The 11,880-nt window shown below is 37.0% G+C and overlaps 3 protein-coding genes and 1 pseudogene across 6 annotated transcripts; 3 read left to right on the plus strand and 1 right to left on the minus strand.

Moving 5' to 3' along the window:
- On the plus strand, nt 277-1,640 carry LOC104707632 (mediator of RNA polymerase II transcription subunit 21). 4 transcript variants are annotated; one of them, XM_010424011.2, is made up of 4 exons: nt 277-376; nt 669-973; nt 1,079-1,130; nt 1,416-1,640. In XM_010424011.2, the coding sequence occupies exons 2-4, from the start codon at nt 680-682 to the stop codon at nt 1,490-1,492; spliced, it is 423 nt and encodes a 140-aa protein (XP_010422313.1). In that variant the 5' UTR covers nt 277-376; nt 669-679; the 3' UTR covers nt 1,493-1,640. The 4 variants fall into 4 exon arrangements, with proteins under 4 accessions (XP_010422313.1, XP_010422311.1, XP_010422310.1 ...); XM_010424009.2 differs by having other exon boundaries at nt 279-376; nt 628-973; XM_010424008.2 differs by having other exon boundaries at nt 308-430; nt 628-973.
- Nucleotides 1,753-7,649, minus strand: LOC104707633 (annotated as a pseudogene).
- LOC104707634 (peptide methionine sulfoxide reductase B3) lies at nt 7,788-9,423 on the plus strand. The gene is made up of 3 exons (XM_010424014.2): nt 7,788-8,072; nt 8,815-8,971; nt 9,083-9,423. The coding sequence occupies exons 1-3, from the start codon at nt 7,867-7,869 to the stop codon at nt 9,239-9,241; spliced, it is 522 nt and encodes a 173-aa protein (XP_010422316.1). The 5' UTR covers nt 7,788-7,866; the 3' UTR covers nt 9,242-9,423.
- On the plus strand, nt 9,560-10,660 carry LOC104707636 (peptide methionine sulfoxide reductase B4). Its single transcript, XM_010424016.2, has 3 exons — nt 9,560-9,764; nt 9,950-10,106; nt 10,218-10,660. Exons 1-3 carry the CDS (start codon nt 9,664-9,666, stop codon nt 10,383-10,385), a joined length of 426 nt encoding a protein of 141 aa, XP_010422318.1. The 5' UTR covers nt 9,560-9,663; the 3' UTR covers nt 10,386-10,660.

Raw genomic sequence — 11,880 nt, forward strand, 5'->3', positions numbered from 1 at the left:
AAAAAAAAAAAAAAAAAAAAACTTAAAAGAATAGATAATTATTAATTTATAAATATTTCATATAATATGACTACTGTATATTTAAAATTTTTGGTTTATACATTTCGGTTTAATTTGATACTTCGAAATGAGATTCAAATCGACTTTGGTTTAATAAAACCAGTAGGTTTATTTGATAAGATTTTGTTCGGTTTTTCGGTTTTAGTTTGTCGGTCAGAGTTTTATTCTGCCGGTTTATTAAAAGCCCATATTTAATTGCCTCGGCCCAAATCCAGAACGAAGAAGAATGAAAAAAAAAAAAAAGCCCAAGTCACGGGCGATTCTTTGTCGTCGTCCAACACTTTCCTCTTCGTCGCCGGAGAAATCTTGTCGACGGGTAAGTCTCTTCCTTAAATCCATTACTCCGGCGATCGCATCGGAGAAGTATTTGGTAAGTCTTTTTAGAGAAAAAAATCGATTTAGGCAATTCTCTGAGAAATCGCCATTGTCTAAGTAAGTATTAAGCTTTTTCTAGGGATAATGGTGATGGTATAAAAGAGCAAATCTTGTTGTTAAAAACTAGAACTTTCGGATTGAGATTGGACTTTGTAGCAGTTTCGTTTCTGAATCTTAGTTTATAAATTTCAGGACTTGAGTACCAATTTTGGTTAATGCTCTTGTCGTTGAAGGTATTTTGAAGATGGATATAATCTCACAGTTGCAAGAACAAGTGAATTCGATTGCTGCAATCACTTTCAATGCTTTTGGGACACTCCAAAGGGATGCACCTCCTGTCCAGCTTTCACCTAATTATCCTGAACCACCTGCTGCTGCAACCACGGTTACTGATGATGCTACCCCTTTTCCTGAGCAACCTAAGCAGCTTAGTGCCGGTTTAGTTAAGGCTGCTAAACAGTTTGATGCTTTGGTTGCTGCACTTCCCTTGTCAGAAGGTGGTGAAGAAGCTCAGCTCAAAAGAATCGCTGAACTCCAGGTAAAACAAATTCACATTGATTTTTCAGTTTATGTAATCCGATACAGTTATTCATCATCTAACTGATTTGCCCTGTTTTGCTTCTCTGCTGTGTTTCTTCTTCAGGTGGAGAATGATCTTATTGGTCAAGAACTCCAGAAGCAACTTGAGGCTGCAGGTATAATCTCCTGTCCAACTTCGCTTTTCAATTTCCACTTTGTCTTTTTAGGGTTTCACTTCATTGCTGGTGTGTCTATCTGTAACTGGGACACATCCATTATTATGCACTTCAAATGTCAATGTGTATACATTCTTGGTTACTACACGCTCTAGTGTTATATGTTATCCAACAAATGCAGGGAGTTCTCTTTAGTGGTTCTCGAATTTGGATTTTTTCGTCTTTCCTTGCTACTGCCTCTGACAATTAAGCTGATGTCAAGTGGTGTGACCTTGTTTGTGACAGAGAAGGAGCTAAAGCAAGTCCAAGAGCTGTTTGGACAAGCTGCAGATAACTGTCTGAACATGAAGAAACCTGAATGAAATGATTGACCTTTATGTCAAGCTGACTCAGAAATAATATGATCTGGTTCAGCAACAATTAGTTTTTAGGTTGAGAATGAATATCAATTCGGATTTGGATCACCAAAAACATTGTTGCGGAATCAATTACAAAAATGTTATTTAGCTCTTTAACCCCTGATTACAATCTCATAGAATCCACCTATTCATTCTATATATTACAGAGCCATCATGATTGACCCACCATGTCTGATCCTTCGGTCAGGGTTGGTTAGATTACTATCATCTTGGGTATCTGTCACATTAATGCAAGTTGCTGAAAAAGAAATGACCAGTCCATAACTTGGGGTCCAAAACCGGAACTTGACTGGACTTAAGCACGTGCAGATATCTATGGCTTAGGAACCATGCAGATCTTAGTAGTGCGACCAATCTGGTGCAGCAGTAGAGACAAGGTTTTAATCCTGTGGCTGAAAATTACTCAGCCTGTTAGTCTTACCTCCTCCTCATCCTTTCCCTCTCACGTAGAATGAAATCCGAGTTCTGTACAAAATCACTACCTTTTTGGGGAAACAATCATTTTCTTTTTCGGTTTCTTCTTTTTGCGTCTTGAGAAAATACAGACTGGCTTTCTTCAATGATATGTTGTACATCTTTATCATCTTTTGGAATTTTTGATACCAATGCCTTGGCACCATCCGAATCCCCTGCAGCTAGTAGAACCTGATACATCCTGCCAAACCATAAACCAGAACCAATGATATACTGGAAACCTTTAAACCTCTTGATCTCTTGGAAACTGATGATCTAATTATCAGAATAAACTGCATTCTTAGAAACTAATGCGACCCCTAAACCGAAACCCCTAGTGGTAAACTATGAAGTCTTTTGTGCCACTGAGAGTACAGGATCTGTCTTGTGTTCTGCAATTTTATTACATATATTGTTCCTTAAATCTGTAGTTGTTAAGCAAAGAAACCAATTAAATCTAGATAAGGAGGAAGAGGGTGGCTTACCTCAAAAAGCTTAGGACGTTGGAAGGGAGTGCTGCAGATTGGTACTCTTTCCACACCAATAGACCGTGCTTCAGGTCCTTGGCATTAACACATGCATGTAAGAGAAAATCTAAACATTTTCTTGAAGGAACAAACCCAAGCTCCTCTTTCATAAATCTTAGCAAATCCATTCCTAGCTGCACTTTGGTTGGTTCTGTCTCTGCGATCGCCCAAAACACCTGATCCAAAACAGCAAATCACTGAGAGGCTTTACTCGGAGTCATCTCATGGTTATCTTAGACGACTAAATGAAGAAAGTTTTCAGAAGCCCAAGAGATAAACAAAATCAAACCTCGTCAAAATGACTTTCCACAGGTATGTCTTTCTTTAACAACCGGACCTTGTTCCGTTTCAGCAAATCAACAATATTGCTATACAACAAAAAGGGCAAATCAAGAATGAGACATTCAACAATGGGGCACACAAGAACTAATTCTGGAAATGGGTGATTAAGTCTACCTCGACTTTCTATTGCGGACAGCAAACAAGATCATTCTGAAGAAGCCATCTATCCAACTCGTATCATCTTGTAGGTCATCAGCCAGTTGAACTAGCTTACTTAACTCTCCCATTGAATCAGAGTATTCCTACAAAGATAATCATATTACTGATCATCAATCAATTGATATATGATATTAAGAAAGAGAGTGATTGAAAGTGTATACTTACTATAAGAGATATAATTGATTTCGGGTCTACTTGGCATTCGGCTTCCCTCATTTCTTCATATATATGTAAGGCATCTGCCCATTTTCCACGTGATGCAAGAGCCGAAATAAGCACACTTTTCAGCTCATTTTGGTTTATAGCCGGAACATCTGGGTCTAGGAGCACCTATGGTAGAATAAAAGTATTGAGCTCTTACTCTAATTACGTAAATATATTCCACTTTCGAGATCTTACCAAAGAAAGAAAGAGTATGAGTGCCTACCTGTTTCGCCTTCTCAAACTTCCCAGATGCTGCATATGCATCTATTAGGGACATGTAAATTCGCTTAGTAGCTTGAACTCCTGCTTGCTGCATCTCCTCGTAGTACTTGTAAAAGGCACAAAGACATTCCTCACTCAACACACAGAGAAGGAGAGAGAGAGAGAGAGTAGAGATTTTGTAGTGGCGTTTACACGACTCCAAGTTAAGAAGAACAAGTAAGACAAAAGATCTAAAGAACAGAACAATCTGAATTTTACCTTAGTGATAGCGTCCTCATGGTTACAGTTGTTTATTAGATAACCAAACGTTATGGAATCAGGTTTAACGCCAGCTTCCTTCATTTGCTTGACAACCATTAACGCGCTACTCATATTTTTCTTCAAAAACATACAAAATCCATCAGCTGAAAAGGATTTAAAAGACGCTGGGAGCTCACAGAAAGATGGACAATCTATCAGGTCAGAATATGAAACATGAATTGGGAACTTAGATATTACCTCCCGAAAATATCCAGCCAATATACAATTGAACATGCTAGAGTTTGGTTCCAAATTGAAGTTCTTTAAATTACCAAGCATAATATATGCACCTTCAAACTGCACATAAAACCAAAAGATTTAGAGCAAAGTTTTGTGTTTAGAGAAACAAGCGAAGCAAAACTATACGAAACAGCATAGACATGTCTTCATTTGTAATATAGGGTTTGAGGATATACTGAAGCTGAAATTCGTAGAAAGAAATTTACATCTTTGATTCTTGTGCACAAACGTATAATGCTCCGGAAGTTCTCTGTATTTGGTTTCACATTCATTGTGCACATAATTGAATGGATTCTTCGCACCTGAAACAGTCAAAGTATGAGGAAACTCCATTTCATATATGAGCAGAGTTCAATTGTATTTTGTCTGGATATAGGTTCAAGCTAAATGAGGATGCATACCAAATCAAACTCAAGAACTTCATCAATGGCATGTAACAATGAATGTAGGATATCTGCGGATATTACTAGACCTGCTTCAGCCATTTTTTCAACTACATCAAGAGCAGTGACTACCTAGAGCACAAGAGAGAATAATCATGAGAGAAAGCACCCGAAATAAAGCCAAATTATTGTAAAGCAAGCATAAAAAATACCTCATTTGAGTCACAGCTATACTTAACAAGCTTCTCGTACGATGTAGATGAAGGCAAAACATCGAGTTCTTCATGCATCTTGTTGAACTTCAAGATGGTATCCTCAACCTTTAATTGTAGAAAATCAGTAAAAACATGGGAAACTAAGAGGCATCAGTTATCTAAGCAAAGAACTGTAGAACTAATTTACCAGTAATGTTCATGAGAAGTCCTTACCGTCAGATTTGGGATGCAAGTCGAATAGATAGAGATAAGATTCGAAACGTTCTTCACTCCTTCATCTGTGCATGTTAATGAAATACATATTACACATGCTATAATAATGATTTTCTAGAGGCATAAACATGTTATTGAACAATGAGTCAACTCTTACCACTTTCTTTTAGTTCACACAGGAAATTTCTTGCAACAGAATCCAATGAAAACCTCCCAAGGTATTCGAATATGTTTGCCAATAGGTCCAACGAATGAACTTTTGTGACATCTACTATCTCTAAGAGACTCTGAAGATGGTACCTTTGGTCTTTCTTACACAGTGCAAGTAAATAATTTTCTGTTGTTTAAGGATGAAAAAAAAGGTTAAAACTTTTCAGAGTAAAAGAGAGACACAAAAACACCAACTGAATATGACTAACCTTGTAAGATTGATAAGCCTTCCTCCTTATAACCATCAATTGTACTGCAAAGTTCTTCAATCCTCTCTCTGTCGCCAAGTTGGATCCAAAGAAGCATTTCATAGTAACCAAGTCTCCCAACCGAACCAGGACTAGCCTCACTAATCACATCCTTAAAACTATGGAACTCCTCTACCATATCCATATCAATCAAATAATCAAGAAGAGGACCGTAAACTCTTTCTTCAATCGAGAATCCGCGATCTCTCATGGATTTCAAAAGCTCAAAAGCCTTGTCAATATGGTCAAGAGCATAATTTAAATCATTACTTTTCTCCGCATGTTCCAAGTAAACTCCAATCATGGCACTGTATTCAGTTACACTCATCTCTTTAGCCACCCTACCAAAAGCACCGNCGGAAGTTCTCTGTATTTGGTTTCACATTCATTGTGCACATAATTGAATGGATTCTTCGCACCTGAAACAGTCAAAGTATGAGGAAACTCCATTTCATATATGAGCAGAGTTCAATTGTATTTTGTCTGGATATAGGTTCAAGCTAAATGAGGATGCATACCAAATCAAACTCAAGAACTTCATCAATGGCATGTAACAATGAATGTAGGATATCTGCGGATATTACTAGACCTGCTTCAGCCATTTTTTCAACTACATCAAGAGCAGTGACTACCTAGAGCACAAGAGAGAATAATCATGAGAGAAAGCACCCGAAATAAAGCCAAATTATTGTAAAGCAAGCATAAAAAATACCTCATTTGAGTCACAGCTATACTTAACAAGCTTCTCGTACGATGTAGATGAAGGCAAAACATCGAGTTCTTCATGCATCTTGTTGAACTTCAAGATGGTATCCTCAACCTTTAATTGTAGAAAATCAGTAAAAACATGGGAAACTAAGAGGCATCAGTTATCTAAGCAAAGAACTGTAGAACTAATTTACCAGTAATGTTCATGAGAAGTCCTTACCGTCAGATTTGGGATGCAAGTCGAATAGATAGAGATAAGATTCGAAACGTTCTTCACTCCTTCATCTGTGCATGTTAATGAAATACATATTACACATGCTATAATAATGATTTTCTAGAGGCATAAACATGTTATTGAACAATGAGTCAACTCTTACCACTTTCTTTTAGTTCACACAGGAAATTTCTTGCAACAGAATCCAATGAAAACCTCCCAAGGTATTCGAATATGTTTGCCAATAGGTCCAACGAATGAACTTTTGTGACATCTACTATCTCTAAGAGACTCTGAAGATGGTACCTTTGGTCTTTCTTACACAGTGCAAGTAAATAATTTTCTGTTGTTTAAGGATGAAAAAAAAGGTTAAAACTTTTCAGAGTAAAAGAGAGACACAAAAACACCAACTGAATATGACTAACCTTGTAAGATTGATAAGCCTTCCTCCTTATAACCATCAATTGTACTGCAAAGTTCTTCAATCCTCTCTCTGTCGCCAAGTTGGATCCAAAGAAGCATTTCATAGTAACCAAGTCTCCCAACCGAACCAGGACTAGCCTCACTAATCACATCCTTAAAACTATGGAACTCCTCTACCATATCCATATCAATCAAATAATCAAGAAGAGGACCGTAAACTCTTTCTTCAATCGAGAATCCGCGATCTCTCATGGATTTCAAAAGCTCAAAAGCCTTGTCAATATGGTCAAGAGCATAATTTAAATCATTACTTTTCTCCGCATGTTCCAAGTAAACTCCAATCATGGCACTGTATTCAGTTACACTCATCTCTTTAGCCACCCTACCAAAAGCACCGAACATAGCCTCGGTGCCTAGTTTCTGAGCAGAGTCTCTAAATATCTTAGCGAAACGCCGTGAGAGACCGTTCTTCTTGTAAACACGCTTCTCTTTCCTCTCACGGGACAACTCTTTCGATCTCAACGAAATGTCAAAAGGGATCTTAGTAGTAAAACTTGGTATCTTCAATGATAAGTTCTTCTCCGAAGTAGTTACTGAAAATGTGATTGAATAAAGATCACTGATACAATAAACAACTTGAGAGAGTTCGTTAAAGCAGGAACTGAACTGATAAAGAGACATACCATGTAACAAATTTGATACTCGATCATGTAATGATACATCCTCAACATCTACACATAAACATTTGCACAGAATCAATCCAATTCTTAACATTCATTCTGAAAATCCCAATTACTGAAATGGTTCGAATTGGCTCTTAAAAATCTAACCTTTTTCGTTACGAGAGGAAGGGCTATTGGAACTGAGAAGCTCTTTGACAGCTTGAGAGGTTCCGGCGATGTCTCTGTTGCCGGAAGCAATTGAAGATTCGCAGGTGTTTCTAATACGGGATTTGAAGACAGAGCTTAATAAGCTTTTGGTAGCCTTTGAGACAACCATGTTGAATCTCTCTCGAGAGAGAGGATCGAGAAGCAGAAGGAGAAGAGAAAGGTTTTATATAAACCCCTACTGGGGTTTCAAGTTATAATTTCAAACCTTTGGGGTGATAATTTAATTAACTATATAAATAAGGGGTGATCAAGTAAAATAACAAGATAAGGAAAGAAGAAGAAGATGATGAAGAATTGTCAAAAACTCAAAATTTGATTTTTGTGGTCTTGTTGGATTCGATTCAATTCAAAGATTGTAAATTTTATATGAACATCATCAATTCAAAGATTCTCTTTTTCTCATTTACGCTACTTTTATCATCAATCGTCGTATTCGGTTCGATTTGTCTCTCTTCCGAATTAGCTTCTACGGTGGCGATGGCGGCTCCGGGATCGGTTCAGAAAGGAGATGAAGAGTGGCGTGCGATTCTTTCTCCTGAGCAGTTTAGGATTCTTCGTCAAAAGGGCACTGAGTAAGTTTTTTAATACCTTTCATCAGCGATTCATATGGTTCAATTTTGTTCTAAAAGTTTGCAACTTTGGGAATTATTACCTTCGATTAGGCATCTGGTTTTTGAAACGTAGAGTGTTTGCATCATGATTCGCTTCATTTGTGATTGTCAGAATTAAAAACTTCAACTTTTGTTTTTTGTAATTGTTGATCATTGATACGTACCGGGTATGGCTGAATCAAGAGCTTCAAACATTAGTATATATACAAGGAGACACTGATTTAAGATCATATTCTTGATGAGCAATACGTTGAAAATTTATATCTTTTGTGTGCCTGGATCATAGCATACATAGAAATCTTGTGCTGTAAATGGTGAACAGTTAGGTGTGTCGTACTCAAATCTTTGCAGTGATTGGAATTAGCAGCTTCAATGAGAGGTTATGGTTCTTCAGGGATACCATCTTTTATTACTCTTACAACTCCAAATGAGAGCTTATCCTAAGTCTCTTTTACCCTGAATGTATATGACATACGAGAGCTCGAATCTAGAAAACTTTGGCGTTTAGTTTTATTAGTTCCTATAGAGCCTTTACCATTATTAGGTCCTGTCTGAGAATGTTTTGCTATATGTCAACCACCATGAAAATGTCTGCTTAGTCTTTGGGATTTCAGTCTTTCTAGCATTTGAGTATCATATTGAATAGAGAAAGGATGCTATCTAATCCCTTTGTTCTTGTGTGTTTGTGTTTTGTTGATTTCAGATATCCAGGAACAGGAGAATACGTTAATTTCGACAAAGAAGGAATCTACGGTTGTGCAGGATGCAAAGCTCCTCTTTATAGATCAACCACAAAGTTCAACGCCGGTTGTGGCTGGCCAGCATTCTTTGACGCAATCCCCGGTGCCATTACCCGAACCGTAATATAAACTCTCAAAACACATACACTTTCTCATCAAAAAATTGATAACAAAAATGAACTCTTCTTTTTTTGTTCTGCTTACAATGGTAATTTGCATTGTTTTTTACAGCCAGACCCGGATGGGAGAAGAACAGAGATCAACTGTGCAGCATGTGGTGGACATCTTGGTCATGTTTTCAAAGGAGAAGGTTTCGCTACTCCTACCGATGAACGCCATTGCGTCAACAGCGTTTCCCTTAAGTTCACACCCGAGAAGTCTTCCTTGTAGATTTCTTTATTTTCTCACTTAAGTGAATGAGAGACAGAACAGAATAAGAATCTTGTAGGTGTGTGTGTCATATATAGCCTATACTGTTTTTTTCTTTATTATTAAATTCATCATCTCGAGCATTTTGACAGCAACTGTAGTCTGTATGATTTTTAACTGAATAAAAACGTACTCTTGTAATACAAAAAGCTGCTATGCTGCACATGTCTTAAGCTCTATTGACACGTGCAAGATACACAAGTCTATAGATTCAGAACGTTTCATATGAATCTAGACGGAAAACTAGGAACCATACATCACGGAGTACTGTGTACAAATTAGATCCACTGCAATTAATGTTTTAAGAACCTATACCTTATCATCAAGCAATTCCAGCCTCTAGTTATTTTCAGCGGCTGTAGTTAGCAGCCGAGGTGGTGATCATGACGGAAGCTACTGGTTCGTTGGTCAAAAAAACAGAGGAGGAGTGGCGTGCGGTTCTTTCACCTGAGCAGTTTAGGATTCTCCGTGAGAGAGGCACTGAGTAAGGCTTTGTTTTTATAGATTCGTTGATCGTTGATAGATTCAGTTATGTTTTTTTTTACCTTTTTTTGAGAGAAGAAGCTATAATTAGGCTGAGAGTAAATCTTGAAGAAATTAAAACAAGTACTGTAGTTGCTTCTTGCTTTTGGTCTTTGTTTTGATTGTACATATATTGGAACAAATCAGAACGCCAGGAACTGGGGAATATGACAAGTTTTTCGAGGAAGGGATCTTCAGTTGCGTCGGATGCAAGACTCCTCTTTATAAATCAACCACAAAGTTCGACCCTGGATGTGGCTGGCCAGCTTTCTTTGAAGGACTTCCCGGTGCCATTAACCGATCCGTAAAGATTCATTCTTCCCTTTTGTATGTTTTTTTTGGTTTAATATTCATGATCAATACTGATAACTAAAAACTCTTTATGCTTGATTTGATTCTACATTATTTTTACCAGCCTGATCCAGATGGAGATGGAACTGAGATCACTTGTGCCGCTTGCGGTGGACATTTAGGTCATTTTCACAAAGGAGAAGGTTATGCTACTCCAACTGATGAACGCCATTGCGTTAACAGCGTTTCCATCAAATTTCACCCGGCCAAATCTTCCTCTGCAGACGCCTGAGGACGAGTAGTTGTTGATCGTACAATATCTTCAAATCAGATTGTGTTGTTCTATTCTCTGGTTAAAATCATCATCATCATCATCATGGTTGTTGTATATGCACTTTGTGTAGTAGATTCAATGCAGCAGAAAAATAAGAATAATGAGGTGTGTAATAATTGATCTTAAATAATTTTGTTATTTAAGGATCATTAGTGTTTTTAAAACATGTCTGTTTTGAGAATCTTATCTGTATTTTTGTGTGGTCAAAACTGAATCTTATCTTATCTAGATCATTCCTGGTTATAACGACATTTCTATAATTTTTAATGTTATATATTATTGTGTCGTAGATTTGATGATGATGGTGGTGGTATCATTATTCATGATGATGGTATAAAAGGCAATGATGGTATGATGATTTTAGTATGATAATTTGGTGGATTAATGATTAACCCGTGAAACTATTACAATCCGACGGCACATATGATATGACCTGTCAAGCCATTGAATCATTACTTCATTTGACTCATCGACTCATTAGGATCTAAATATTAAAACCATCAGAGCTGATGAGTCGGATCCATTTCCTTGATCATCCTCTTCTAGTCCTCAATCATATATTTTGTACATTTACTACTCGATTCTCTAACTGTTTATATAACCTGTTGACTGTTGTAAGATCATTCTTCTAATACTCGTCAAAGAAAGATCATTCATCTAATACAAGTCATTTTATAAGTATTAGAGCCTATACGACTCCTAAATCAAAATTTCTTCTAGCCGCCTCTTTTTCGATTTTCTTCCTGTTCCTCTTCTCTTCTAATAGATTCTCATCATGTCAACCTCTCAAGCACCCAACTCACCAATTCCTTCTGGTGAAACTGTTTCCTACCAACACTGCTTCTCTTCTTAACGTCAATATACATGTTGGGTCTGGTTAAATGACTCTTTTGACACCCCATAGTTATATTATATTTATCATTTTAGTAACAATGTCAAGCCTAATCTCCTCCACTGAATAAATTTTCCATTATCGAAAACTTTATCTGTTTTTAGGTTGCTTAATAATATACATTTGCTTTGTCTCTTTTCTCCAAAAGTGGGAATCACGGCTCTCTCACTATATATGTTACACATGCCCATACGGCCCATACTCTCTTGACACAGACCGTTACATTCTTCTTTTTATGACAAGAAGATAAGAATTCTTTTCTAATTATTATTAAAAGAAACAAAGATACTCTTATTATGGTACCATAAGTTATAATGATATCCCAAAAAGCCGGTTCAGCCATGTCTGGCTCGTGATGTGGGTATAGTTAGGTTTTAGATCTCACATCTTGAAATTTTTTAGAAGAATATTATCCCATTCTTACTGAAAGCCTATCTCAATTGAGTTTTTCTTTATATATATGAAGCCAAATTTGGGGAACAGAACTGGGACAGGGATTAGGTGACAGATGAGATGAGCAATTTTGTTATCACGTGAATAATTCATAACTTAATAATTAAA

Source organism: Camelina sativa, chromosome 8 (genome assembly GCF_000633955.1).
Source record: "Camelina sativa cultivar DH55 chromosome 8, Cs, whole genome shotgun sequence".
Lineage (NCBI taxonomy): Eukaryota > Viridiplantae > Streptophyta > Magnoliopsida > Brassicales > Brassicaceae > Camelina > Camelina sativa.

Coding starts and splice junctions, on each gene's coding strand:
- LOC104707636 (XM_010424016.2), top strand. CDS start 9,664: ATGACGGAAGCTACTGGTTCGTTGGTCAAAAAAACAGAGGAGGAGTGG. Junction 9,765..9,949: donor CTCCGTGAGAGAGGCACTGA/GTAAGGCTTTGT, acceptor GGAACAAATCAG/AACGCCAGGAACTGGGGAAT. Junction 10,107..10,217: donor CCGGTGCCATTAACCGATCC/GTAAAGATTCAT, acceptor TATTTTTACCAG/CCTGATCCAGATGGAGATGG.
- LOC104707634 (XM_010424014.2), top strand. CDS start 7,867: ATGAACATCATCAATTCAAAGATTCTCTTTTTCTCATTTACGCTACTT. Junction 8,073..8,814: donor CTTCGTCAAAAGGGCACTGA/GTAAGTTTTTTA, acceptor TGTTGATTTCAG/ATATCCAGGAACAGGAGAAT. Junction 8,972..9,082: donor CCGGTGCCATTACCCGAACC/GTAATATAAACT, acceptor TGTTTTTTACAG/CCAGACCCGGATGGGAGAAG.
- LOC104707632 (XM_010424011.2), top strand. CDS start 680: ATGGATATAATCTCACAGTTGCAAGAACAAGTGAATTCGATTGCTGCA. Junction 974..1,078: donor AAAGAATCGCTGAACTCCAG/GTAAAACAAATT, acceptor TTTCTTCTTCAG/GTGGAGAATGATCTTATTGG. Junction 1,131..1,415: donor GAAGCAACTTGAGGCTGCAG/GTATAATCTCCT, acceptor TGTTTGTGACAG/AGAAGGAGCTAAAGCAAGTC.